The 27,342-nt window shown below is 40.3% G+C and overlaps 1 protein-coding gene across 1 annotated transcript in view; it reads right to left on the reverse strand.

Moving 5' to 3' along the window:
* The window catches only part of dnm1a (dynamin 1a), a 51,177-nt gene that overhangs the window by 3,785 nt on the left and 20,050 nt on the right, over positions 1-27,342 (reverse strand). The window contains exons 11-21 of the mRNA XM_015000932.2: positions 24,807-24,893; positions 22,902-22,972; positions 22,750-22,801; positions 20,690-20,701; positions 18,009-18,038; positions 17,617-17,730; positions 3,714-3,823; positions 2,943-3,054; positions 1,709-1,879; positions 1,347-1,588; positions 799-1,002 (exon numbers count right to left, since the gene is read on the reverse strand). Of these exons, the coding sequence (XP_014856418.1) occupies positions 799-1,002; positions 1,347-1,588; positions 1,709-1,879; positions 2,943-3,054; positions 3,714-3,823; positions 17,617-17,730; positions 18,009-18,038; positions 20,690-20,701; positions 22,750-22,801; positions 22,902-22,972; positions 24,807-24,893 (1,205 nt within the window). The remainder of the gene's footprint in view (positions 1-798; positions 1,003-1,346; positions 1,589-1,708; positions 1,880-2,942; positions 3,055-3,713; positions 3,824-17,616; positions 17,731-18,008; positions 18,039-20,689; positions 20,702-22,749; positions 22,802-22,901; positions 22,973-24,806; positions 24,894-27,342) is intronic.

The raw sequence follows: 27,342 nt of genomic DNA on the forward strand, positions 1-27,342 counted from the left end.
TTGTGAACACGACGAGCATTTGGGGGGAGGGGGACACACAGCAACCAACATACCGAGAAACGTTAGTCTTCATCGGTCAGTGATAGTGATTCTGCAGGAGGAACAGTAGTTATGTGTGTGTGTTAGAAAGAGAGAGAGAGAAGGACAGGAAGGAGCAGGGAGACAGAAAAAGTGCAAAGAGTTACAGTGAAGGGGGCAGGCCAGCGATGCATGTGCGCAACTCGCTTTAAGAATAAATCCGTGTTCAAGACCCATAAAGAGATCTTTAGTTTATGTTTGTTTTGTTTGTTTTTCCCCCAAAGAGAGCTTTGCACTAGATTCTACAGTAGAAACAAGAGGCAAGCGGCTTTAAGACAATTAGCTTTAAAAACGCTAATAAATCACAAACACAGGAAAGCACAAGGGAAACATAGAGGCCATGGACACCAGGCGAAAACAATTATCTGATGCGATGTAAGCATGGGTGCAAATAATAAGTTGTTCGTAATTTGTAGCCGACGGAGCATTATTGTGTTTAAAGTTCACTCAATTACAAAATAAAAGGAAAAAGATGTAGTCGGTGTCACTTGAAATGTGTCTACTTGAGGATTTCTAACCATCTCCTGCTACTTCATCTACTGTCGTCTATCACAAAGCAGCACTCTCTAGTTTCATTTACCTCATTTATCCCCTCATCCAGGCATCTTCACATTCCCCTGACATAGAATATCATAAATATGGGTTGAATGTCCAACTTTTTGCAACATGTTTCCATTTCAGGCTCCTGGCCTAAAAAAGGCTTCTCATGCTTCTACTCACCTTGGCACACTGGGGGGCGCGCGGTTAGGCCGGGAGGGCACGGTGGGAGGCGGCCCGCCGTGAGGATCTGGAGACGCTCCGGGGCGAGATGGTACTGGCGGGCCCCCAGCAGGAGGAGGCCCCGGTGGGGGTCCGCGGGAGCCCGGGCGAGCTGGTGGGCCCGGTGGAGCCCTGCGATTTGGAGTTGGACTGGTCGCTGGAGACCTGGAGAAGAAACGGAGATCGGAAATAACGAGTTTCAGAGATTCAGATTTTCCAGAGAGGCGCAGATGATATCCTGACTGCACAAAAGCTTTAAAATGCCAAGATGAGGTTGAGCTAGTTCATTTATTTGAACTAGGTCTTTCTTTGAAGGTTGGATGTAGTGTTTGTTTCTTTGTTCTTTTTTCTGAAAAAGTTGATCAGCTAGCGCTTTCTTTAAGTTTCGAAGTTGAGCCACCTGCAAAAAGTTCATTTGCATAAAGAAACCTGTAACCACCGTGAGGATCGTTACAGGGCACGACGTTCAAGAAAAGAATCAAACTATTTCACGTCCATGTCTGACATACCTTCCTCCGGATCCGCTGCGTTGGACCTGCAGCCAGGAGTCATCCACCGGCGGCGGCATTGATGTGCTCACTGTGGTTGTGCTGATGTCGCCGATGATGCTTAGAGCCTCCCGCAGGGCGTGGTACATCCTGAGCATCTCATCGCGATGCTGCGCCTGCTCCTGAGACTCCTCCATCAGAGTGTTCTGGTCACCGCATGAGTAGAGCTGGGCCAGCAGCTCAGCGTTAATGAACTCTTTTGTCTTTATAAAAAAAAAAAAAAAGAGCAAAGATTTCAAATGACTTTTTTTTTGTTTTTTTTTGCACTTTTAAATCTTAAAGGCTTTTTTGTCACTTTCGCAGAAGCCTCGCTGACGGCTCACATTGTTAATCATGAGATGCATGACCGTCTTCGGTATCAGGTCGCGCACGGTCTTGTTGACAATCGCCATGTAGGAGTCGACCAGGTTGCGGATCGTCTCCACCTGCCGCTCCAGCTGAGGGTCCATGCTGTGCATGAAGTTGTCCGAGCCGTTTTCATCGCCGCCTTCGCTCTGCGGAGATAAATCAGAGATGATTCACAGGAAGCAGGAGCGCCAAAGGCCACGAGTGAGACGTGCGGAAGGGAGGACAGCGGATTTCCTATGGATGTTTTGTCAACTTGCAGCTCGAAAACTTTATCATTTCTTCTCACTGGAACTCGAATGCAAACAATGCGAGCAAGAGGTCATTCTGCTTCCAAATGAATCTGCTGTAATAGTTTGTTCTGGTCCAGCATTGCAGTGGATTTCGCTGGTGTTTCATTTTTTTTTTTAAAGCGGGTGTTTTGACAACAACAGCACTTAAATAATTTACATTCAAATTTTGAGTTCAACTTGCATGCTGAAAATCCCTGCATGTAGGAGTAGCTAAAGCTAAATCAAACAGAAGCACAAGCTTAGGAGGAAGTATCTATAATAACAATGTTGTAAGTGTGTTTATATATTCCTTTAGACTGCAATACATGTGTTTGCTAGATTTATTTGAGTTCTGTAACAGGATTACAATCGTTCATTTTTTGCTGGGAACGTTTGAAACGCAGTAATTATGCATTAATTACTTTGACAAAAAAACAAACAAAAAAATTGTCCTCTACCCCTACTGATCAAACATAATTATGTTTCCTGAAATCAATAATGTTTTCTTACTCATATTAAATATCCTCATCTTTGAAATACCTACAGTAGTGGAAAATGTGGGCTACCTTTCCTGTTTACTGTCAGTTTATTAAACTAAATGAAAAATTAGCTCAGAAAAGCTTGTAAAAATGTGTGTGAATGAAAAAAAAAAAAAAAGGAAACAGGTGTGAAGGATACCGTACCTTTCCTTCCTTCTCCTGCGAGGAGCACAACAGCAGTGCAAAGACATTGAGAAGGACACACAACATGTGAGGCACGACAACAATGAAACCGACGATGCAATCGGTGAACATTTTCTCCACGTGTCTAAAAATGTTCAAATGTGAATAAAAAAGAGGAAGGATTCTAATTGTACAAACGTTGCACGTTTTAAAGAAAATGCACGCATTCTTTTTCATACTCGTGATTATATTCACGTCAGTAAAGAAATTAGGCTTACGGTCACGCGTTCAGGATAAACTCCGGCTCTGAGGAAGGAGGCCTTCCAGGCATCGACGTCTTCCTGGCTCTCACAGGCCAGCTCCAGCTGACGGTAGTCCTTGTACACGTTTCTGTGGATGCAAAACCGCTGGGTCAAAGGATGCAACCTGAGCAACTTCACGCATTTCAACTGAAAATATAGCTAATGTAATAACAACCTTGTAGACGACACAATTTTGTTTTGAAAGCTGCATTTTTTTTTTACAGCATCAGAAATATTTTTCCAGTTGTTCGCATGCTACAATTTATAAACCTAGATATAAATATTACTATTCTTGAGTTATTAGCCAATAGCAAATTGTGCTTATTGAACTAAGGTGCAACTTAGTTCAATAAGTGTTTACATGTTTGGTGGTATTTGCACAGATTTTACTCATTTTAAATAACATTGCTACAGATATCTGCACAGTTCTGCTCTGCAGATAAAACTCTGCAGTTTTATTGTAAATAGTCTATATTTTAATTTTCAAATAGACATCTAATTTTGGAACCCGCACATTCCTTTGGACCAGGATAGCTGTTTTTAATAACTGCACAATACTTATGTTGCAACTTACTGTACAGTATTCATATTCTCTTTTTAATCTCTCCAATGTGGGACAATAAAGGAATTTCTTTTCCAACCTAAACAGATGCTTCTGCCAGCTGCCTCCTTATGTCAGAACTCTGAATGACGCCTTGTGAATTTTCTCACATCGTTTTATTTGTGTGTAGGCAAATAAAAGGGCACCTCTGCTCAGTGTTGAAGAGAGCAAAGATGTGCTTGCTGGACATGAAGCCCTTCTCCACATCCCGCAGCTTCAGGTTGTCCACTGGAAGCATGTACTTCTTCTCCTTCTCCTGCAGGGGGCGCAAAAGGAACACTTTGACGACAACAATGGACGCTACATGTACTGAGGAGTGTAGCAGCACAAATGGTGCTTTAAAGGCTACGCTGCTGCTTTGGCAATGCGAAACCAGCGGCGACTGCGTTGTTAGGGGTGGTTTAAATGTTTTTGAAACATAAAGAAGAGAGAGACAAAAGAAAAATCGAATAAAAAACTCAAGAGACTTTGTGCTAAGTTCCCAGGCTGATGAACTGGGAACAAGACAAAGGAGTCTCTGGTTTGGATTACAACTTTGTGTATTCAACTCACACACATATATACAAACACAGCAGAGACTCGAAATGTTTTGTACTTGTAAATCTGCACACAGCTATGCGGTATACAAACGCCCAACTGTTGATGTATCAGGGAGGGAACCTCAAAGTTAGTCACCTCAGTCGGAGACATGCCGGCTCTCTCTAATTCACACAAATGTTGTGGTTGAACTCCTCGGGGTCTATTGTTGGAAAGTTTGTATTTTTTTACTACACACAGTAAAGTAAGAATTAACAAAATTGCACGCTAAAAATAAGCCAGGGTGACAGAGTTTCTAAAAACATGCACTCAACGCACACACATACGCTGCTCTTCTTATAGTAGTCTCTAACTAACCTTAAAACCATCTGGAAGGCTAACCGCAGGCGTGCCCTGCCCAACCATGTGTGTATGCGTGTGTATGCGTGTGTGCGTGTCAGAGTTAAGAAGGAATGGACGCAAGGGTTTTCACGTGAGACCAAACTCCTTCATCAAAGGATTTATGACCTGTGCAGCCAAATGGTCATATCCCCTGAATCCTCCTGTAAAATCTCCACAGGCACACAAAGGAACACACAAACAAGCCAGCACTCCTTGGTGTCTACTACACACACTCACACACACATAAGTTAAAAAAAAAAAAAAAGCAAAAATCAAGCAATCGCCCGAGACTGCTCAATGCTGACATCATCATTTATAGCACTGGTGAATATCCCACTCCCATTCTCCCTCCCCCTTTTTCTCTTTTATTTCTTTTGGTTCAGCATTTCTGTTTCTTGGCGTTCCTCGTTCTTTTATTTTCTTTTCAGTTCCCTTGTTCCCCTCACTCCCTGGCTTTCCCCTCTCCCGGGGAGTGAGCAGCCTTGGACTGATTCATACATTTTCCTTTCCTCTGGCCAGTAAATCCAGTCAGGAGAACTGGAAAAGATGGAGGAGGAAGAGGAGGAGGAGGAGGAGTGCAGAAGACTACTGGGTGTCTAGATGTTGAGGGGAAAGTATAATTAACAAAGGCAGACATAAAGAACTACAACTGCTGCGATGTTTTGATAGATTTGATGTCCGTGTCAGCAGGTATAAACGGCGTGGCAATGTGGCAGCATCATATTGTTTTCTTTCTGACAATCGGATCAATTCCTAAGGAGTTTCTTTGCTAGCGAGTGTTCAGGGATGTAGACTGAGTGCTTTCTCACGTGCTCCCGTAAACTGAAAGTCAGCGTGAGTGGGCAACGATACAGATTTCAGACGTTAAACACACACTCACACGGACACATGGGAAAACAAACAAAAGCACGCAGGCACTTTATTTGACCTTAGTCTGTAGAATGCAGTCGACATAAAATTCACACTTTGGGACTGATTCAAACAGACAGATGCAAAGAGGCGCTATAGGCTGACTTATGAAATACTTTAAGGCCTTGAAAAAATTCTTAGACTACTTGAACTCTCCCAAATTTTATAACTGAGCAACCAAAAGCTTTTCCGTATTTTGTCGGAATTTTACGAGACACAACGTGGAGCCTTCTTGCAAAACGGAAGAAAAATGATATATGGTTTTCTAATAAATTCTAATAAAGTGTGACATGCATTTATATTCAATTTCCCTGAGTCAAAACTTTGCAGAGACTAAAATATTTGCCTTTTCTTCCCCACCAAAGAGCTCAAAGTCAGTCTGATTCGGTTCTGAACTTTGACTGGGCCATTCTAATACACGTCTGAGCCTTAATCTAAACCATTCAATCACAGCTCCGGCTGTCTATTCAGCGTATTTAGTGTTATCTTTTGCAGATATTGATAGCTTTTCCTCTGGGACTGCACTACATTTGTCTTCCTCCAGCTTCCCAGTAAGTCTGCTGATGCTGACCCTTGCAGCATGATCCTGCTGCATGTTTGGGATGGTGTGTTGGGCAAGTTTTTTGTTATGTTTTTGTTTATGTTTTTTTTTTTGTTCCTTACCACACACACACAAAAAAAAACTTTGCATGAAGGCCCTATGATGACATTGTGGAAAAGGAGAACCTTGATAAATTTTGAAGTCAAGCAGCATTTGAATCATTTTATGGCTTCCTTTCAACATTTCAACCTCCTAGGGCTTCAAAGAGCAGATGTATCTCCAACGAGAATAAATTACACACAAACGGACTCCACTTACCAGTAAGGAGAGTGCTCAGGGAAGATGCTTTCTCTGGATTTAATTTATGAAGATTAAAAAGGACCAAATAAACGTTTTAATCGCAGGAAACGTTAAAACCAGCTTTAAATTTTATGTCAATTTGCTGTTATGCACAACTTTGTGTTGGTCTATCACAGAAAGTCCCACTAAAACGCAGCCCAGTGGTGATTACTACTTTTTCAAGCCAATTTACTTTTCTGATGCCCAAACTCTGACTTTCAAGTCAACATAGACTTGGAAGTCTGTGTTGACTAAACCACTAATCTGGTTTTGGAGTGGACTCTTCCTGTTTCAATTTTTCTTTTCAGTGTTCCTTCGTCCATAAATACACCCCAGTCAGTCAGCGCGTGTTGTAGTTGGTGTGTGAATAAAGTGTAGTTTGCATGGATCTGTTGTGTGAGTGAGTAAAAACTCATTCATTAGAGCCAGAGGAAATTCCCTCCTGCATTCATACATGCATCTCGCCCTCCTGCTCACCATTCAAAAAAATAAAAAAAGTAAAAAAAATACAACATCTGAAAATCTGAAAAGCTCAGGCACCGTTTGTGAATGTTAATCACACATAATCACACGTGGAAACCTAACACCCCACAGAACACGCATGAGTACATGGTGACCCTTACACATCCCGGAGCCAATTAACAAATCGGAGTTGATTGGTTGGTAAAAAAAAAAAAAAAACCCAGAGAAGACGCTTGTTTAATGCCTTAACGTTGTTTTAAGGGTCTGCACGCTCGGTGGGTGTGTGTTTGTGTGTGTGTGCGGTAACGTGCGCGTCGATGGGAGTTTGATAGAAAAGTCCTGGTGACTTGGGCCGTTCATCAAAGCGATGTGGAGGAGCCGCACGGCATCTGGGAGCAATAACGCTGCCTCTAACCCTTCATTACCACAAAGACCGGGCCCTGGGTGGCAGCCAACGGCAATTTTCACAACCCTCCTCCTCACCTCCCTCCGTTTTTTCTTTCCCTCCATTCTTCTGCCATTCCCCCATTGAGTTGTCTTAAAAAAAAAAAAGAAAAAGTTTAACACAAAGGGCAGTTCTGTTGTTCCGACATGATGTGGATGCAGGAAGAGAGTTAGTTAGCGACGATAATGAACCCGCTTCAGCTGGTGAACTGGTGAAAAAAAAAGAAGTAATTTTTCACCACTATAGAAGACTTTGGAAATGTGATAAAGACTGGACACTGAAAAAAAAAAAAAAAAGACAACAGACCTGTGAAAAAGAGCAGAGGGGACATCTGAGGAAAACTTAATTAGTCTTTATACAGTTTGGACTTTATTTAAAGTAAGACCACATGTTTATAGGATTTAAATCAGGAACAGAAAACCTTAGCGGAGAGAAGTCCAATGGGAAACTATTAAAGTGGAGCTATTTCAGGTTCAAGTGTAAAAACTTGCAGCTGTTTATGACTCATCAATCTGCACGGTTTGTTCAATAATCCTCCTAACAAATCACCTTGGGCAGCGGACCAGTGTCCACACGCTCTCTAATAGTTCATAAATTATAGTAAAGTGTTACCTGATAACACGGCAAGAATCCTCCTCACTGGTCTGCAAGCTGCAGCGTCCAGATTCCCGACAGCAACAACACTGAAATCCCACGTATGATTGATTGAGTTTCGGCTGCATGCTCCGACCATCTCGGTCTCTAACTCACCGTGTTTCTCTGCTCTTCCTGAGAAACCGAACGCAACAAAGAGCAAACTCCTACATTAAGACAGGAAGCCTGATGTGCAACAGCTGGCAGAACCCAACAGGTCATTCTTCCTGTTTAGTGAGTCACTCCATGAATTTGGAGGAGATACAGGATTTGCATACAGAGAAGGAAGGAAGGAACGGAGGAAGGAAGGAAGGAAGGAAGGAAGGAAGGAAGGAAGCAAAGGAAGGGAGGAAAGGAGAAGGAAATAACCCAATAATTTGGGCTAGTTAGCCTGTTACTGGAGGAAATAAATGAAGGTTAATTTTTCAAAATCATATTTTCACCATGTCCATTCATTTAGAAATGTCACAGCTTCAGACTAAATATGTAATTATCAAAGTGCAAAGGAAGGAAGGAAGGAAGGAAGGAAGGAAGGAAGGAAGGAAGGAAGGAAGGAAGGAAGGAAGGAAGGAAGGAAGGAAGGAAGGAAGGAAGGAAGGAAGGAAGGAAGGAAGGAAGGAAGGAAGGAAAGAAGGAACATATATGTTTGTTTTTCTGATGCCGATCAACATGTGCGCTTATTCACATCTGACCATCAAAACGCTAAGAAACAAATAAAAACCTGAAACCTCTGCCGTGGCAACACCTCCGCCACCGCGATGCTCGCCACATGTGTGTTTGATGGAGACCAAGTGTTCAATTAGTAATTTCTGGCTTACCGGTTTTGCTGATGGCTAAAGCTCACACTGAGGCGTTCGCTGTTCTATGACGGCATGAAATCTGAGGAATATTTATAGTCCCCCTTTCAGAAAGTCACGTAATCACAGCATCAGAGGTTCCTGTATTTGTATTACTCTGTCAAAATGATGAATGGCAAATGTGGAGAGTCTCCTGGTTTATACACATGAACAAATGTGAAGTCTCTGTTGCGCAGTATAAGACAAAACGTTAGTGATAAAATGTAAAACTTTGCAAAAAATGAAAAAGAACCCAACCGTCGCAGAAATGTGTTTTTCATTGTTTTACTCTGCTTTTGTTTATTGTTCTGGTACCTTTTCATCCTTTTCCTCTCACATGTGCTTTTTCTTTCAGCATACTGAAAAATAATCGTTTTTTGCCTAAATAATCTGATTTGTTAAATGTCACATTTTTATGTTAATTAGTTTACTTTTACTGTGATTTGAAAAAAAAAAGTGTTGTTTGTCTCTGATTGTTTCCCCCTGTCCACCCCCCCAATTTCTTTTTAAATACGGGGGGGTGGGGGGGAGATTATTTCTTCTTGGACTTTTATAAATTTCCTTGGGCTTCTTCAGCTTATGAAAAACACATTTGCAAAATTGGTTGAAAAGTACGAAAGCATGCAGCGGTGTAAATCTAAAAAGAGCAATTTTGATCTGAACTAAACATAAAAGTCAGAACGTACTGAAGTAAAACATCCACATGTGTAAGCTAACCTGAGCCTAAAATGCAAACAAGCTTTGAAGGCACACATGGTTTTCATGGTGCTTTCATTTTCGCTTAACTTGCTTCTTATTAGAGTTCTTGCATGCCTTTCAGATGTGCAGGAATAGAGGTTAAAGTATAAAACAAAAGAAGTTAAAAAAAAGGCACTGTCAGATAGTTTAGCTTGAAGGGTTTTTTTGTTTGTTTTTTAATTAAACAACAGTGGGAATATAGATTTGGCTTATTTCATTTGGAGTTTAGCTAACGACAGACAGTTTCAAACGAGGATTGGGAATTTTTCTTCTTCTTGACCTTGTGCATTTACAGCAAATCCGGGGTTGTAAAACTTCGTTTATGAGCAGAAAAATGTCTCACTTATGTCAAACTGTTGGGATCCAACAGTACGTCATTCTCCAAATCATGGAAAAGTCGGTAACTAAAACGAGGTGTAAAATTTTGTTTATTATGTAAGCTTGAAATTAATAAATGGAATAAAGAAAATAGCAAATGAAAGAAAAGTAGCATGTCGAAGCTTCACACTAACAGAAATCAAGTTTCTCTAACCTCCAACTTCAGATTTATTTGATTCAAAATATTTTTAGTGAGATCTCATTCAGCAGCAGAATAATCGAGTTACTGGAGTTTTTTCACCCCCAAGAAGCTTTTTATTTAACTATTCCGCGCTCTTGCTTTTCTTTCCTTCATCTAACACAAAATTCTTCCTAAATCAGCTCCTTTCCTCAGTTCCTGCTGGACTCATCACTTATTTGCCTCTTTTGTTTAATCTTTAAACACTTCAACAATTCATTCTGTATAGAAATAGCACTACTATTCCATCAAATTGCTTCAATTTCTTATCATCTATCAAAGTATGTTAAACTTTTTTTCCATATCTACTTCATCCCCTTAGGTAGTAGAATGACTTCACACCTATAAAAATGTGGAAAAACTCATGGCTTATTTCCTGTGAAACGTGTCTGTCGATTTTTCCAAATGTTTTAGACTGTCGTCCTGCTGAAAAAAAACGAACAAAACATTTATGATTTCTCAGTTGTCAATAAACGACCAGATTTTCAAATTAAATATTTTTTGTACTTAGAAGAACTCATGATGCTACTGTAGCAAGTGTCCCTGTGCCTTTTTGTCCATACTGTATTTTTTGTGCCAGGTACTCTTAAAGTCCTAATGCTATTTAGTAAACTCCACACATTTGAATTTGGAAAGATGCCTCCCAAAGTCTGTAAGTAAATTACAGTTTGTGAACCAACAAGCCACTCTCTTTTTTTGTTGTAGTTTTCTATAATGTATTGTCCTTCACCATCTTTTCTTTTACTTTGCATATCGGCTAAGACAAATATGAGTTCTCATCCAGCGTAGAGAAATTGACTTATGCCTCCATCTATCCTTCCATCAACTCTGACCATCTTCTCTGTCCCTTCTGAAGAAAACCATACCCACAGCATGATGTGGCCACCACTATGTCTCACCATACAGATGCTGATTTCACCATCTTATATGCCTTACATGGCTTGTAGGAAATCAAAACGGGGACCTTCTTGAGACTCTTTGTTATTTCTGTCCTATTAGGGCCAGATATGTTGAAGGCGAGTTACCCCGGACCTCATGGCTGCCACTCAGTTTGGTCTTGGTACTTCCATTTTTCTGATGATGGCTCAAAGCTTGAGAGGTTTTCACAGAACCCAACGATTAATTTTTAAAACTTCTTCTTCTTCTTGCTGATGTTGACGAAGACTTTGAGAAGGAATCTGCTTTGCCTGGTCATCCAAACAGTGGAAACAATGCCGCTGCAACCACAGAACTCCTCCCTTCTTCCCAATAAATTCACTCTTTCCAGTCCCCAAACCCTGAACTCGGCGAGGCCTGATTTCTGTCATTCACACCCACTCTATTGCTACCAGTGCTCACTGGGAATCGTTTTGTCTGCATTCCTCTTTTATTCCCTCTTGTCCTTCTGAAAAGTTCAGAAAGTCCACGGTTGGACGTAAGGCTGCAGAACAAGGTGTGTGAAACAAAGAAGGTGAAGGAGGCAAACTCTTGGTGCTCTCTTCCTCAGCATCTCTTCCTCTGGTTCTGATTTACTAGTAGGACGTCAACCCCTGAAACCAGTACCCCTCTCACCCCACCTTCCCGCCGCCACCAGTCCGGCTGGAGAGCCGCATAAAGGGCTCTTTATTCCAGTCGGACAGGGAGAGGAAATCAGCTTTAGAAGTAAAAACAGAGGGAGCAAGAGTGAGATGGAGACCACAGGGCTGCACATCTGGAGTTATTACAAGGCTCCCTCCCGCTTGCCAAGAAAACGCCGACATTCCTGCCCTCACTACAAAGACGGCGGAGCCTCCGCTCTCATTCAGCCCCACGACTCTACACACATCCATCAATCAAACGTCAAAAATAAAACCAAACACGTATATGCTCAAATGTACAATAAGCACGGGACTAAAAAGAAACACATATGTAGGTCTCAGAGAGGAGTCATCCTGCCCACTCTATAAAGTTCCCTCCCTTCTGCCGCAAGTCCTGCACTCCCTTCCCAAACTTTACAACGCGCACGCCAAATGAAAGCATCTCACTTCCTGTTCACCTTTGACCCGCCACTTTCTCCCCATAAACCAGCGGAGAAAGAAAAAAAAATCAAAAAAAAAAAAAAAATAGAAAGAAAGAGAGAGGTGAGGAGGTGGTGAGGGGGTTACAGACGGGAGGGGAGACAGAAAGAACAGAGGAGGAAAAGGGAAAAATGGGGGGCCGGGAAGCTCCACCTCTTTTCTCCTTCATATCTCCTCTCTCCCTCACTCCTTTTCTCCTTCTGCCTCTGGAAGCAGGAACTCGGCGGCCAGTCCCTCTGCCACGTCGAACCTCCAGCCGGTCCACCTTCCCCGCCAAAGGAGAAGAAACCTTCGCTTTTCCTTTTTCCTCCCCTTTTCTCCTGTTGGACAGACGCGTTTTAGGCAACACTCTGGCGTTGACCGTGAGCACAGGGGAAGCTGACTGACAAAGGGTGGCTCAGCCGGAGGAGATGGGAAAACAAACAAGATGAAGACCCAAAGAAGAGGAAGAAGATCAAGACGTTGCAGGTATTGCATCTTCAAGAGACTTTTTTTCTTTTTTCCCCACCAGTTTCGGCATGCTAGGAGACAAGAGTGTAGTTATTCCAGTGTTTCAGTGGGATCTGCAGGAGGAAGCTGAGCGGGATCTCGGCTGACCACAAAAATTCTTATCCAAGCAATAGTGAGAGTCTGAAAAAGTTTAAGTGTGTTTTTTTTTTTTTTATCACTTTTTGTGTTTTTTGTTGTTGTTTTTTTTTTTATCCTGGCCTGGATCTGAATGGATAAGGGCTCACAAATTTGGGCCTACAGTGAATTATTCACCAACCAGGAGATATAAGAAAAATACTTATTTTTCCAAATGTCTCCAAAGAAAAAACTTTGTTTTTGGTTTAAAAACACTAATTTTGAGCAATTATATCCAAATATAATCAATATTTTCTTTTTTTTTTTTTTTTTGCTATATGTACATCGGCTGTATTGATTCTGCTTTGTTACGGACAACTGATACGTTCATACGGTCTTTCTGCAGCTTGTCTTTCCTCCTGAGAGCTCGACGTGGAATGCTTCTCCTCTCCAGCGGGAGACGGGAGAGAATGTCACTAAATTTGCCCGTCAGTGGCCATCACCTCTATTTAACCCCTTCTTCCTCCTCTTTCTCTTGCCTCCCTATGAGTCCCGCTCATTCATCCCTTTGCAGGCGGAGAAATGGGGACAAGAGTCCATCTGGATTTGCAGTAAGTATCCGTCTGACGCTTCTCCAGAGCATCGCCGAGCTGCCTAGCCCGCCTGCCCAGTGTTCAGACTACCTGTTCAGGAAGTAGTGGTTGTACAGTAGTCTGCACATTGGTTAGGCTGGCCTGGGAAACGCACACGGATAACCCCAGTGTTGGAAAAGGGAGCAATTGGCTTTGAGGAGGATCCAAGTTACGGAACCACGGAGCACCCAATTTAATTCATCTGACCAAGCCTTGGCGCCATCAGAAAGGCCTAAAGCTCACCAAGGATTAATTAATAAGTAGAAAAATGTCATGAACGCTCCTTCTATGGACTGGTTTTAGTTAAAATAGTTACAATAAAGATTCTTCTCAATGATATTGTCTCTGTTTTGTTTTTTTTTCTCCTCAAATACTTTCCCCAGATTTGATAGAAATGCCCCCCCCTCGCAGATCTAAGTAAGGGTTGCCTGACGATGTCACCATATTGTTTATTTTTCTACAACCCCAAAGAAAAAAAAAAGAAAAAAAAATGCTAACCCGAAACGATAACTAAAGCACAGAGTAAAACCCCTAACGTTAAGCTGCGCCCATAATGGAAATGTGCAATTATGCGTCTGTTTTCCCCTGTGTCAGTTTGTGGCTCCTTTACCTCAAATGACCATGTGAGGAGAAGCAACACGGTAAGCCACCCGGGAGAAACAGCGGGAAAAAAAAAAAAAAAGCTCCACTCTGTTATTCTCTAGTCAACGTTTTTACAAGTCTTTCTAAAGTTCAGTCTAAAAAAAGTAATAAAAAATACAAAAAATTAGAGTTTACGACTTTAATGCCTGCAAATAACGTCATAAGGGAAATAAAAAGCTTAGCCCCGGCTTTTTATCCCAGTGGGGTTTTTTTTCCCGCCTCCTTTCTGGGAGCTCCCCCCCCGCCCCCCTCTCCCACCACCACCACCACCAAAAAACCCCCCTCTTCTCCCACCCTCCCAAAAATTTTGCCTTCCAGCCTCGCCTGTGTTTGATAAAGCAAACCCACACGGTACGATCTTCAAAAGCACAAAAGCAAAAGAGGGCAGAAACATTCACACGGTGTCCCATCACAGTGCATCATGTGCAAGAATGCGAACCACAAACCAACCTGTTTCCATTTAGAGCCCCGCCACCGTGAGCCCAAGTATTTTTTTTTTAATAGCATGCATGAGTTGCAGCACAAAGAGAGTGCATGCAAACACACATAAAAGAACAATCCCCCACCCCCAAGGATATTTACAGCTGGGATCCACCAGTCCGAGTTTTGGCTTTCTGGCAGCTTTACGGCAGGAGAAGGGAAGCCCAGGCTAGCCCAAAGAAAATATACCCTACAGCCACAAATCGTGTGAACCATCTCATAGGAAAATGCTTTTAAGCCCTTATTGTTTCCTCATTAACCAGTTTTTTTTTTGTTTTTTTTTTATCGGCCTCAGTTCACTCCGTCTCTGCTTTGGAAAACTTTTCAGCCAAAGAGGTCGTCATGATTCGAGGAACTGGCACTCGCTGCGGTAATACAGACCAGAAGGTTCCTAAAAGCGCACACACACACATGCGTGTACGAGCACTAACCAAAACATCCTGGCATCAGTGAGTTGGGTTCAAAGTTATTATTAGTGTCAAAGAGTGATGTGTGTGTCGGCGTGTGTGTGTATGTGTGTGCATATGGTTTTCTTTCTCCCTTAGCGAGGGTTTTCCCCAAGTCGAGATGCAGCCAATGAAACGGCGGCGAATAACATATGTTCCTGCTAAAAACCTGCTTTCAGTGATACATTTTTTCTTTCGTGAAACAAACAAGCAAAAAAATAAAAATAAAAAATTCATCGGCTGTGTTTATTTTGGCAATGTCTCTGCCCAGGTTTGGACTATGAGCCCTCAGGACAAGTCCAACCTTTAGTGTAAGTGTGACCGAGAGGCCAGCATGTAAAATGTTAAGCTTGGATTGAAAACATGCGCATGCTTTGCAGTGCCCTCCAGGTTCACCGCTGAGCTGCAACACCAAATGCTGAGTGTTGGTCTTTAGTCTCCCTGCACCCTCGGAGGCCATGTTTGAATAAATATACAGTAAAAAGAAGAAGTGAGGAAAGGACGGAGAAGGTAGACGAAACAAAGAGGTAATGAAAAAAGCATTCACACCCAAGCATTTTTTTTTCAATTTTTCCACATTACAAAACACACTTAAATGTACTTTTATTTTTACAAATAAATATCTGCAAAGTGTGGCATGCATTTGTGCTCAGTTTAGCCTCTCCTCTCTTGCCTCAGTGGAAGAGTGGGAAGAGGAAAACTGTTGTTGAAGTCAGATGAAAGCTGATATATGTGTTAGAATGGTCCAGTCAAAGCATAGACCTAAATCTGGTTGAGAATCTGTAGCAAGACTTTAAAATTGATATTCAGAGATCTTCTTGATCTAATCTTACTGAGGTTGAGCTATAATCCAAAGATGAATGAGCAAAAATGTTCTCTGGTTGTGCAATTCTTGTACAGACAATCCCTAAAAGACACGCAGCTGTCACTGCAATAAAATATGATTCTGTGCAAAGCTGCGTAGTATTGGCTCAGGGAGGCTGAATACAAATTGATGTCACATCAATTTTTTTTTCCTACCATCTTGTAACTGCTGTGTTTCTGTCACTAAAATAAAGTCAATATCGAACACACGAAAGTTTCTGGTTGTAAAACGAAATCAGGAAACGTCGAGTACAAAACCAAAGGTTTTAAACCACCGGCTCTTTTCCTCCACTACAGTTGGCGCTGACTCCTTTTCAGAAACACTTTCCCTCCTTCCATGCGGTCCTTGTTTCTCCTGCAGCTCATCCAGCTAACAAGAGCCACTCCTGGCTGCAGCCCTCTCCTCTGCTGCAGTCCAGTGCCCCCTCTTTGAAATGTTTATTAGAACCAGCTTGAGAGTGACTGCGTGTGTGTGTGCGTGCGTGTGCGCGTGTGTGTGTGTGTGTGTGCGTGTGTGTGTGTGTGTGTAGGTGTGTGTGCGAGTGTGTGCGTGCGTGTGTGTGTGTGTGTGTGTGTGTGTGCGTGTGTAGGTGTGTGTGCGTGTGTGTTTAAAAGGTACAGGGGGCTCTGGTATGCACATGTGTGTGCCAGCTTCAGTGTCTGACATGTTGGGGGGTCTGCACTCTAAAAACAGAGGTCTTCACATACACTCATACCCACCCACACACACACACACACACACACACACACACACACACACACACACACACACACACACACACACACACACACACACACACACACACCTCGGATATCAGTGAGTGGAGTGGCTGTGGCTAAGGCCTGGAGAAGGCGAGGCTGTGGTGAGAGTAATGAACTTCTGCAGAGCATCACTGGACGCCCCTATCATCAGCTGGCAAAGCAGATAAAATCTTTTTACAGACAATCATCAAACCTGATGGATAGTTACAAGGGGAAAGGGATGAAATGGTTGGCGTTGTGCATTTGCCAATTTGCATCAGTTTAAGTTAAGACTTAAACTGATTCTAGACTATTTTCTATACAGTAGATTGGCTGATTTTTTTTCAAGACTTCATTACATTTTTGGTTATTTTATGAGGGAATAACTGTGAGATGTTTCATTAATTCCTCATGGAAAACCGCATTTTTAATTAAGTTTTATGGAAATGATTTTTTCCAGCTCTATTGTCTAACATTAAATGGATTTTTTAACGTTGCTCAAAGTGATATTGAATTTCTAAATGGCCAAATATTTTACACATAAGCTGTCATATGGTATCCTAATTTTTTACCCTCAGTGTGTTAAACAGGAATAAAGGACTTTAGTTTTTAATAATAATTATACAGCATAAAGATAAATCTGGCCCTGTATCCAAATTTCCCAGTATAATAATAACAATCTAAAAATGAGAGAGCAAAATTTTATCTTACTACTAAAAGTGGAAAAACCCCCATCTAATATTGAAAAAAAAGATCACTAATATTTGTAATGTTATCCAATTAACTTGTATAGGGTAATTTAAAAGTTTATACAAATACTAAAGCAAAAACACTAAATAAATACCAGCTACATTGAACAGTAAGTTTCAAAGAAATGTGCTTACTGAGCTTTTTGCTCCTCTGAAAACTGTGACAAAGGGAATCTATTGAGAGCAATGCTGCGGGCCGCTTTACATGCCCCTTCCAGCTTTCAAACTGTGATTTTTTTTTTTTTTTTTGCAAGATTAATAAGTAAAATGTGGTTCTTCTTTAGTTTTAAACATCTTGGCTGTTTGTGTTTTTCACAACCTAAAATATGCCCAAAGAGCTACCTTTGTTTGTAGCTGACGGAACAGTGTGTAGCAATAGGTGAGGGAGGGGCACTGTGCCTTATGTACCAACATATATTTTTCTCTGGCATCTCAAGTGTACAAGCCCAGAGCCTTAGTAGCAGCGAGATCCTCACTGTGTTTGTGTGTTTTTGTAGGGATTGTTTGAAAAAACTCGCCTCATCATCTTTGTACCAGGACAGAGACTCCGCGGTCAGGACGAACCAGTACTCTTTGGCTCCTCCCTTCATGATGCCGATGTTGTTGATGGTCAGCCAGCCCTTCCTGATCACCTACAAAAATAACCAAATTCACACAGGAACACAGAAATGATTAGAAATTCAGAAGAGCGGATTTAAAATCATAGACATATCCACTGACAAATAAATTCAGAAATGTAATTTCTGAAAGTGCTTCTATGGGAGATAGAAAACATCTTTCACACAAACTTTCACCTACATTGTTTTTTTTTTTCTTTTTTTTGACACTTCCTTTTCTACCTGACCTCGTTCTCTCCTCATTACAGACAAAATACATGTTTTATTTTTCTTAATTTGCATGAATTATTTACCTTGTACCGATCGTTAACTCCTCTCTCCGGCTGAGTGAGAATGTGGAGAGAATGTTACAAAGCTATTGCCAACATAAGGGAGAGTGGGGGGGGGGATTTCGAGAAGGCCAAATACACAGAGTGGTTGTAGCTGCCATTACTGCAGCTGGGGGGCAGCAAGCAAGGTGGGGAGGAGGAAGGATGCTAAATGGCTGGAAAATGTTTTTTTCATTGGTCATGTGCTATGGTGCAAAGGCTTCACTGCTGCACAGCATATGGCATTTACCATACAGATTGATATGGTAGCTTTTAAAGCGAGAAAGTTTCAGGCATTAGGTTACGTACTTAAACTCTTTCTAAAGTACTTTATCGTAATGTTACAGTGACCTAGCGCTCTTTGAAATAAAAGAAATCTTAGCATTCTAGGTTTATCTTAAACCTTCTATGAATTTCATGAAAAACATTTGCATACTTGCAATTTCTCCAGTCTGACTTATTTCAAATTAATTACTACAAACTGGAACTTCACTGGAGTAATTAATATGTAATATGTATTAATATATGGTAAATAATACCTAACAGGAATGAAAATGCAGTTTATTTTATTTTAGGAAAACATTTCAGTTTTTGGAACGTCTTTTCAGTAAGAAAATTAACAAAATTGCTTGCTGCATTAATCAACTACTGCTTCATTACAATCATGTCACTGCCAAAACAAAATATTACCAAGTATTTTTGGCTTAGTTGCTTGTGCAAATGTCTTAATACACTTGAAATACCACAAAACTAACTTACAAGTAACTTTTCCATCAAGAGATTGAGATTATTTTAATAATTCCTTAACATTGACAAAAACGTAGTTGCTTCAAGTGTTGACAGATATTTGGACTAGAAACTAGACAAAAATATACACAAGGACTTTGTGTTTTTTGCAGTGTTTTCTGTTTTATGTTGACCAAGCTTAGACTTGTCTCTGACTAATATAATCAGAAAATCAAAAACAAAGAAACGATTTATTGCCAAATTCTTCCTTGACATTTCTTTTCACTTAAAATAAATAAAGTAAAGATATCACATTAAGAAAAGGAAAAAAGAAAAAAAAACATCCCGGTCAACTTCTAAGTGTCCTCTATAACTATTCTCCACAACTACAATTAAATGCATTACAGTGGGGTGGTTTAATTTAATCCTCCAACATACCATATGTGGCAAGACAAAACCTACACAGTACTCTTTAAGATGTCAATAAAATTTATTTAGCAAAATATCAGCATTTGCATTTCATATTTTCTTTTTGTTAATTTGGTGTTATGGATACTTCTCAGTTTTTATGCTTGTGCAGTGAAAAGTGAGTTGGTTGTGGTTGCGGCTGAAAATGGGTAGAAGACATTCTTACATACTTTATGTGGGATTCCATTGCACTTTGTGCTGCCCAGTAATGTGACTGATTTCCAGCATTTTATTAATTAGGGGATGGAAAAAATGTGGTTCCTCCATGCCATTCCTGCCAGAACTGACTCTCTCTCACCACAATGACTAAATGTCTCACATTTTCACCTGCAGAACGTGAATACTCATAAATATGTGGTTCAAGCTACATTCTGAAAAGAATATGCATTATTGTGTTTATTGACACCCTGGACTTCTGCTAAAAATAAATGTAACTGCAGATCAAAAACTGGATAAATGACTTCCAGTTTTCCTGGAGAATAAGGGAGGTTAAAAAAACAAAACAACAAAAAACAAAGCTCATTGTTAAAGAACTACAACATTTTATATTTGAAATATTATTCCACTGCACAAAAAGCTACATTTACTTTTTAGACAGTCTTTTCAAGACAGCTGATAATTTTGGAAGTTGCAGTGGGGGATCTCCACTGCAATTAACGTAATGCTTTATAGTGCACAACACACACTAATCAAGCTAAAATTAAACTTTTGAGCATTTTACATGCTTACAAACTCACTCCTGAGTTGTGCCTTGCCTTCCGCGGCGTGAAGGTGCAAACGTAGCAGAAGCTGTGGGGTCTTAAACAGCAAAGAACACCCAGCTCTAAACAGGAAGTGAAGTTCACCGCTTTGTTTACAGTGTGCCCCTGACCTCTGACCCCAATCATGGTGCGTGTTATGACAACTGAAAACAACAGGGGCGCCATATGTGTCTCACACTGCAGGCCTTGTAACTTGTCTGTTCTTTTGAAACTTTGTGTGAATGGAAAAAGGATAGAGAAATGCTCTTTTGGGACGTTTACAGTTTTTATTTTCTCTTATTATCCACTTTTCTTTTTATCCAGTTAAAGCTCCAGCTGGTGAGAATCTGTGGAGAACCCCTCCAAAATTGAACTTTTGGGGGGTTTTTTATATTGATATTAAAGATGCAAAAACAATATTAGTTTTTAGCAAGCAGATTGTTGTAAAATATCATGTTTAGTATCCTAACTGTACTGGTGTTTGACAAAAGACAAAAAAAAGGGGGAGAGGAGAGGGAAACAGCTAAGCATCTGCCATCTACAAGCATTTAAATTACAAAAAAAAAAAAAAAACTAATATAACCCACACAACATCCAGGGTTTGCTGTCATCTGTGCTTTTAAAAAGAAAAAGCTCACACAAATACAGAAATAATTTACCTCAAGCTCAAACATAATGAAGGCTACTTGCAGACAGACATGCATACTGCAAAAGTGCAAACTCAAAACTCACCATGATTTCATCCTGGAGTAAAACCCCAGAGAGGAAAACAAAGGGGGAAGAGGGGTGAAACAAAGAGCAAAAAGAGAAAGAAAACAATTAGAAGAATCATAAAGCGCTGTGAAAAAAGTATTTTACCCTTTTTCTTTGTTCTTTGTCCAAGTTTTAAGTCAACAAACAATTTTATTATTTGGACAAAGATGAATGAAATATATTTAGAAAAGGGGGTAAACATAAACAAACCAATGTAGTCCAATGTGGAAAAGGTTATTGACCCCAAAAACCTAATAAAACACTGTGGGAAGGGAAAAAAAAAAATCCTGTCAAGTGTTTTTGATCATGAGAAACGTGTCATTGATATCATTATTGGGAATTTTAATCCACTTTCATTTTCAGAATTGTTGTAATTCATCACTGATTCCTCACGTTTCTGAACATCAAGGGTCTGTTTGATATCATGCCACCGCATCTCAAATGACTTTAAGTTCAGACTTTGACTAGACTACCCCCAAAACACTCATACTGTCCTGGTGTTTGAGCCAGCACTAGCTGTTGGTGTGTTTCAAACACAAACCCAAATGCCTTTGGGCTTCAGATTCATAAACCTCTGGTCGGACATTTTGCTTCAGAGTTTTCACGTAGAGAGCCGAATTAAAGGTTCATGAATAGCACTGCAAGTCGTCCAGGACAATGAAAATACCACCACCACCACGTTTGACTGTTTTTTGTGAGTTTCTTTTTCTGGAAGGCTGTAAAGAGACGTTCACCTTTCGAAAACATCCATTTTCTTCTCGCAGACCACAGAATATTTTCACGTAGGTATTTGGGTTCATCAAGATGTTTTTTGGCAAGTGGAGAGGGGCTTGATGTTCTTTTTTGGTTAGTACTAGTTTACGTCATGGAGCTCTCTTTATTGTTGAATCTTAAACACTGACCTTAATTTAAGTAAGATGTCTGCAGTGTTTCAGATGTTGTTCTTGTTTCTTTTGTGACCTTCTGGATGAATCAGCGATGCAGTCTTGAAGTCATTTCGGTGCCCCACTTCTGGGAAGATTTTCCGCTGTGCCATATTTTATCGTTCTGTTATTATTATATCTCACTTTGTCTCTCTGGAGCCTTCTTTGTTTTTGAATTACTTTAGCATGCTTTTTTTTTTCTTTTTGAGATTTTTATGTGAACTTCATCTGGTCGTGCAGGTTTTGTTTGAACGGCTTCTTGATTGTAAAAGTCTGGCAGTGATCTGGCAGTGTCCTGGGTGTGGTTAGCGTGACTAAACTCGGTTTTCCAACAGAGATTACTCACAGCTACTTCAGGATTTAACTAGGAAGTTGCAACTTTTCGCATTGGGACAGAATATTTTGGGAGAGGTTTTATTCTCCAATAAAAAAAAAAAAAAAACAATCACTTGAAAACTACCTTTAGTGTGTACCCAGGTTTAACGGGGTCTGTAAAAACAATTTTATTTGACGATTTAAAACTCTTAAGTGAAACAAAAGTAAAATCCACAAGCAAATTAAATCACTGACGTCAAAGGACAGACATTAAAAAATATTTTTAAGACGCCACTTAAAAATACAAGGTGCCCTGACCGGGCTTTGAACCCACAACCTTCTTGTTGTGAGGCAACAAAGCTGACAACTGCTCCACTGTTGCAGCCCGAAACAATTATGCGTCTGATATTTCCCATCCAAGGTTCTCGTGTGCTGACACAGCTTTGGCTTTCAGCAAAGAGCCAAGAAAGTTTGACGCTCCTACAACTGTTGCCGATTACCATGCAACATGTACTACAGACGACTGCTGCTTTGCGGAGGAATCGGAAAGTTGCCAGTGGTAACAAAATACTGTTTAGCTGTGCAACATTTAACATGAGAGGAGACACTGAGCTGAGTGCCGACAGAAGGAAGCCTGAAGGGAAGCTGCGTTTAGTCCTCTGGTTGCCATCCAACAGATCAAACACATTTCATTGAATTCAGTCCTAGGTTACGGTTATCACGAAGCTCAAACGTCTAACTTTTACTTGGAAACCAATGTTGATTTGGGGATGTGAAAGTGGGCATTTCTGATCGTGGCACCTGATTTCCAGCTGTCTTCTTCTTGTTCATTTGATTGATCCTCTGCTGAGCGCTGCAAAACAAAAAGAAGCAGGAATCAGCCCAGTGCACAATCCCATGACTTCAGGAAAGACATGTTAGCAAAAAAAAAAAAAAAACAACAAAAAACTCACTTTGCGAATCCAATGAAGTCTTCATGGTTCGTATTCATGTAGGACAATTCAATATCAATCAGCAACAGAACCTGCATAGAGAGGCGGACAGGAAACTGTCACAAATGATGCTTGCTTTGGTATTTAGTGAAGACATTTTCCAGGTTTAACATGAGAAACATGGATTTGTGATGACATTTTGATGTATTATTTAAAATGCAGTTAGGGTTAAACTAAATAAGTTTCACGTTAACATACAGGCAACAACAAATTAAATCTTCGTCACATTTGTGATGAAAACAGAAAGCATTGCTACTACTATCTATCACTGTGCACAGTCAGAGAAGAATAAAGATAGATTTAAGGTCAAATAGGTTACTTCAAGACACCAAGAACATTAAGGAGCTCAGCTCTGTTGCTCGTAACACATTGCATTTTGGTAATGTTTAAATTGTAAAAGCAGCAGTTATTGAGAACTGTATGGACCCGACAGTCGAAAAAAATCTAATAATCAAATCAACATGTTTTCAGTTTCTGTTTGGGTTTGCAAACACATCAATTGTATAACTAATTCTTAAGATAATGACGTTTTCCTTGATAAAAATCATCATCTTGATGAAGTACATCTCTGCATAAATGTACAGTGATGTCACAGCGATGGAGGTTTTTTCCTGTTAAGAGGAAGTTTCTACTTTCCACTGTTGCTACAAGCTTTCTCAGCTCAAAAGTAAATGACTTTATGTCATTTGCTGATAACATGTTGTGAATTTGTGCTGCATGAAGAAGCTGACTTAAAACTTAATTGCAAACTCACAGCGGACAAAGGCAATTAGCGCAATATTCAAGTGGAAACTAGATATCTTAAGTGAAAAAAAAAATTAAATCACAATTAAACTTCACTGTTAACAAAGGAGATGTTTTAATTAAAACTTTGCATTCTCTGCATTCTTCCCAGTTGCAGCTCTGGAGTATTTCTAGTTGTGAAAACAAAACTCACTTTCTCTTGATTTGCAATCCGTCTGTACAGGCACAATTTAGGTAAAGTCTAATTCAAATTTACTAAGCTATCTCTAACTTTTACAGAAAAATAGGGTGTGATGGCTGCAGTTTCAGCCACACAAAATATAGTAATATTTACCAAACATCTCACTGGTAAAGTACAGGATTATTCACTCTACTGTGGTTACATTTTGCTTTTTCCAAGTGTAGTAATTAATTCACAGAGAAACAACGGATTGGTTTTGGCTTAGACATTATTTATTTCCATAATCACATAAAGCTTTATTTGAAAATAAGTGGGCAAGTTTCACTTTACACTGTTATGTGTGTAAGACGTGATTAAACTCTTGTTTTTGCTTTGCGAGTTTCCTTAGTGGCAGCTGATCTGGTCCCTTGGCTGACAAACTAAGAGGCAGAAAAGGGGTGGAGCAAGCCAATATGGAGACCTGCAAATAAACTCTAACAAAAACTCATGGAGGGAAATGAGATTGGCTCACGTTAGTGTCAAGTTGGGTTTTTATGTGTTTACCCCCTTTTGATCAGTCGGCATTTAAGTTTCTCTCTGTCTCGATCTGGAAGGTCAGTTTGTTTGAATTGGTGTCGTTTTGTTGCCAGTTCTTTGAGTAGAGTTTGGTTACCTTGCTTACCTTGCCCTCTTTTATGGGACCATAAACTTGTTGTTTTTAGTAGTCCAGCCAGGTTTGTTTCTAAGTTGAATAACCCCGACCCTTTTTTTCCCCTCTACGTTAACCTCTGCCTGACTGCATCACTGCTTCGCCCCTCGCATACGGGCATACAAGACCATGGTTATCTTTTGTCTCATCAAATATCACATAAAACTTGAGATAAATGAATTGAAAAGGCGACTACGTCAGTAATTATTCTCATCAGTAAAGCGTTATGCTTGGTTTGTTTTTTCAGTCTTACCTGACCCTTGGTGCGGTTTTCTCTGTCTCTGATGTGCTGAGTGACGATTCTCTCCATCTCCTCTCTCAGCATGGGATACTGGGCCAGCTGTGAGCACAGAAACCAACAGGTAGGCAGCAAATAAACACACACAGTCAGACGTCAAATATACAAGCCCATACATACTAAGACACATAATCACACATTCAGCGTCGCTGAAACGACGCCTTAAAAATCTAGTGTGTTCTGAGGGTTCTGGGGTTTGCCACACACTCTGCTCTTATCCCTGCATGCTCTGTGGAAATTTGCTAGATTGGATTTCAACTCCTGAATATGTATTTTGTTGCCAATATGGGGGAAAACGGATAAGAGCAGAATCTGTGATATTACCACACAAAAGACAGAATAAACAATGTTCCTGGCAGAAAAGCTTCCTCTTCCCAGCACACCGCGGGTCTTTTTCCATGAGCTCATTGCAAACCCACAAACACAGACGCTGGTGGGCCTCCAATGTGACACGAACACATTTTGCCGAAGTGTGAGGAAAGAAGAAGAATCAAAACCAAAAGGAATCAAAGCAATAGTGGTGCAAAAGAAAAGAAAAGAAAAGAAAAGAAAAGAAGGATCGCTGTTTCTGTTCAAGTTACAATGCGTCTTTTAATGTCTGTCTGGTGCTTTGATGGACGAAGGGGTGTGTCAGTGGACCGCTCTTTGGTCCACAGGCTGAATTACTGCTTCCTGTGTCCAATTACATCGCGGATGATGGGACCACAAGCTGGGGAAAAACATGGGTCTGAAATTTTCAAAATATGGTGGCACTAAAGGTTGAACTATGACCTTGTACGAGTTTGAAACAGATGATGAGTGAGCATTTCTTTAAGGCCGGTTTGTCACGGATTCCCTGTGTCTACATGTTACAGCTGCCTGTAAGAAGTCAGGGCTGGGCTTGATAAAATTACTCTTCTGTGCAGCACTGAAAGATAACTGGAACTTGCTCTGCGTGAATATTTGAGGTTTTCTGAATTTCTACTCACTCCATTTTTGTTTGAGGGAGATTTCCCTTGTCCAAATTGGAGGCTTAAGGATACGATGTAAATTATTCAGAGGGCAGCCGTGAGTTAAAAATGTCCTTATTGTTCCAACATGGATGGAGATGTATCTGACGAGAAGGATGTTATGGTTTTTGAAGCTTTCACAATCACAGCACAAGGAGAAAACTTTAAAACCTTTAAAAATGCAAAGCCAGCAGATGAGTCTGACTCTCCCAAATTAAAGGGAAGCATGACGCATTGTAGCTTGAAGTCAGAACCAGGATTTTAGAAACCAAATGTGTTTGCTGTCTTAAAAAAAACTGCATCAGAAACACATCACAGACATAAATTGATAAATTGAGCTATTTTATTTTCTGTAAAAATATAGGCATGCAATGCAAGGAGTCCAGGGACAGAAGGGACGAGATGGGGAGGAAGATCTTAAACTGGTCCCTTTGCAGATTTCTCTAAGCATTGTGTATTTAAATATAGAATCAATACGTATTCCATGTTTCAGAAAAGAAAATCAAGCTAAACATCTGACAGAGCAGAGAAATCCCAAAGAGGTCACGCTTATAGCAAGCAGCAGGTTTTACAGGTGTGGAGGATAAAGAGGATGAAATGGAGAATAAAGAAAAGACAAATAAAGAGACACTCAGAGCGTGCCAGTTAGTCGGTGAGTGATCCAAAAAAAAAAAAAAAAAATAGTTCAGTGTATTTAACCAAACTTACAACGACAGAAAAACACAAACCTGTTTCCAAAAAAGTTGTCACGCAAAATATACATATATTATTTACATATATATTTATTCCAAAGCTCTGCCAGGGTAACAAGAAAAAAAAGAAAAGCAAAACTTTGTCATCTCCAAAATACAGGAGATCTGCAAAGCTGAGTTAAAGTCATTAAAAAAATAACTGGAGAATAAAAAGGATCATCTGCAGCCAGTCTCTATCCAACTGTTTCAATAGTAGTGAGTGCAGATACACGAATTTAACTTAATAATGTCACAGCATCATCTTTAAATGCATTTGACGCATTTATGTAAACAATCTGATCTGCCGCTGATTTTTGGACTTAAAATTCTGCAGTACAAACATTACAACTTAGAGATGCAATGCAAGCCACAAATACTCACCTCTACTGCTTTAGAATGTATGCAAGTGCTGCTTAAATGCTGCAGCAATAACCCAATAGTAACAATTATTAATGTTATCTCGCACTATGCAGATTCTCCGTTTGCACTGAGGAAGTTCCTCTCAAATTAAATCTGAGCTCTGTCTTCCTCTGTCTCTGCTCTGCTTCAGCATCGCCTCCAAACGATCTACTTGACTTTTGAGGGAGAATACTTTTTCTGCCATTTTTTCATCTATAAAACTTACCAGATTCACTTTGTCATAAAATATCTAAATATTGTGTTGAAGCAGCCTAATTCCTTAATGCGATGAATGTCTATAATTTTTATTTCAAACTTTAGGCTAGCATAACTACCTGATCTGAACTTTTATATTTAATTACATTTAGGTTA

The sequence above is a fragment of the Poecilia mexicana genome, unplaced genomic scaffold (assembly GCF_051168715.1).
Source record: "Poecilia mexicana isolate PSO_F unplaced genomic scaffold, ASM5116871v1 scaffold_12, whole genome shotgun sequence".
In the NCBI taxonomy this organism is placed as follows: Eukaryota; Metazoa; Chordata; class Actinopteri; order Cyprinodontiformes; family Poeciliidae; genus Poecilia; species Poecilia mexicana.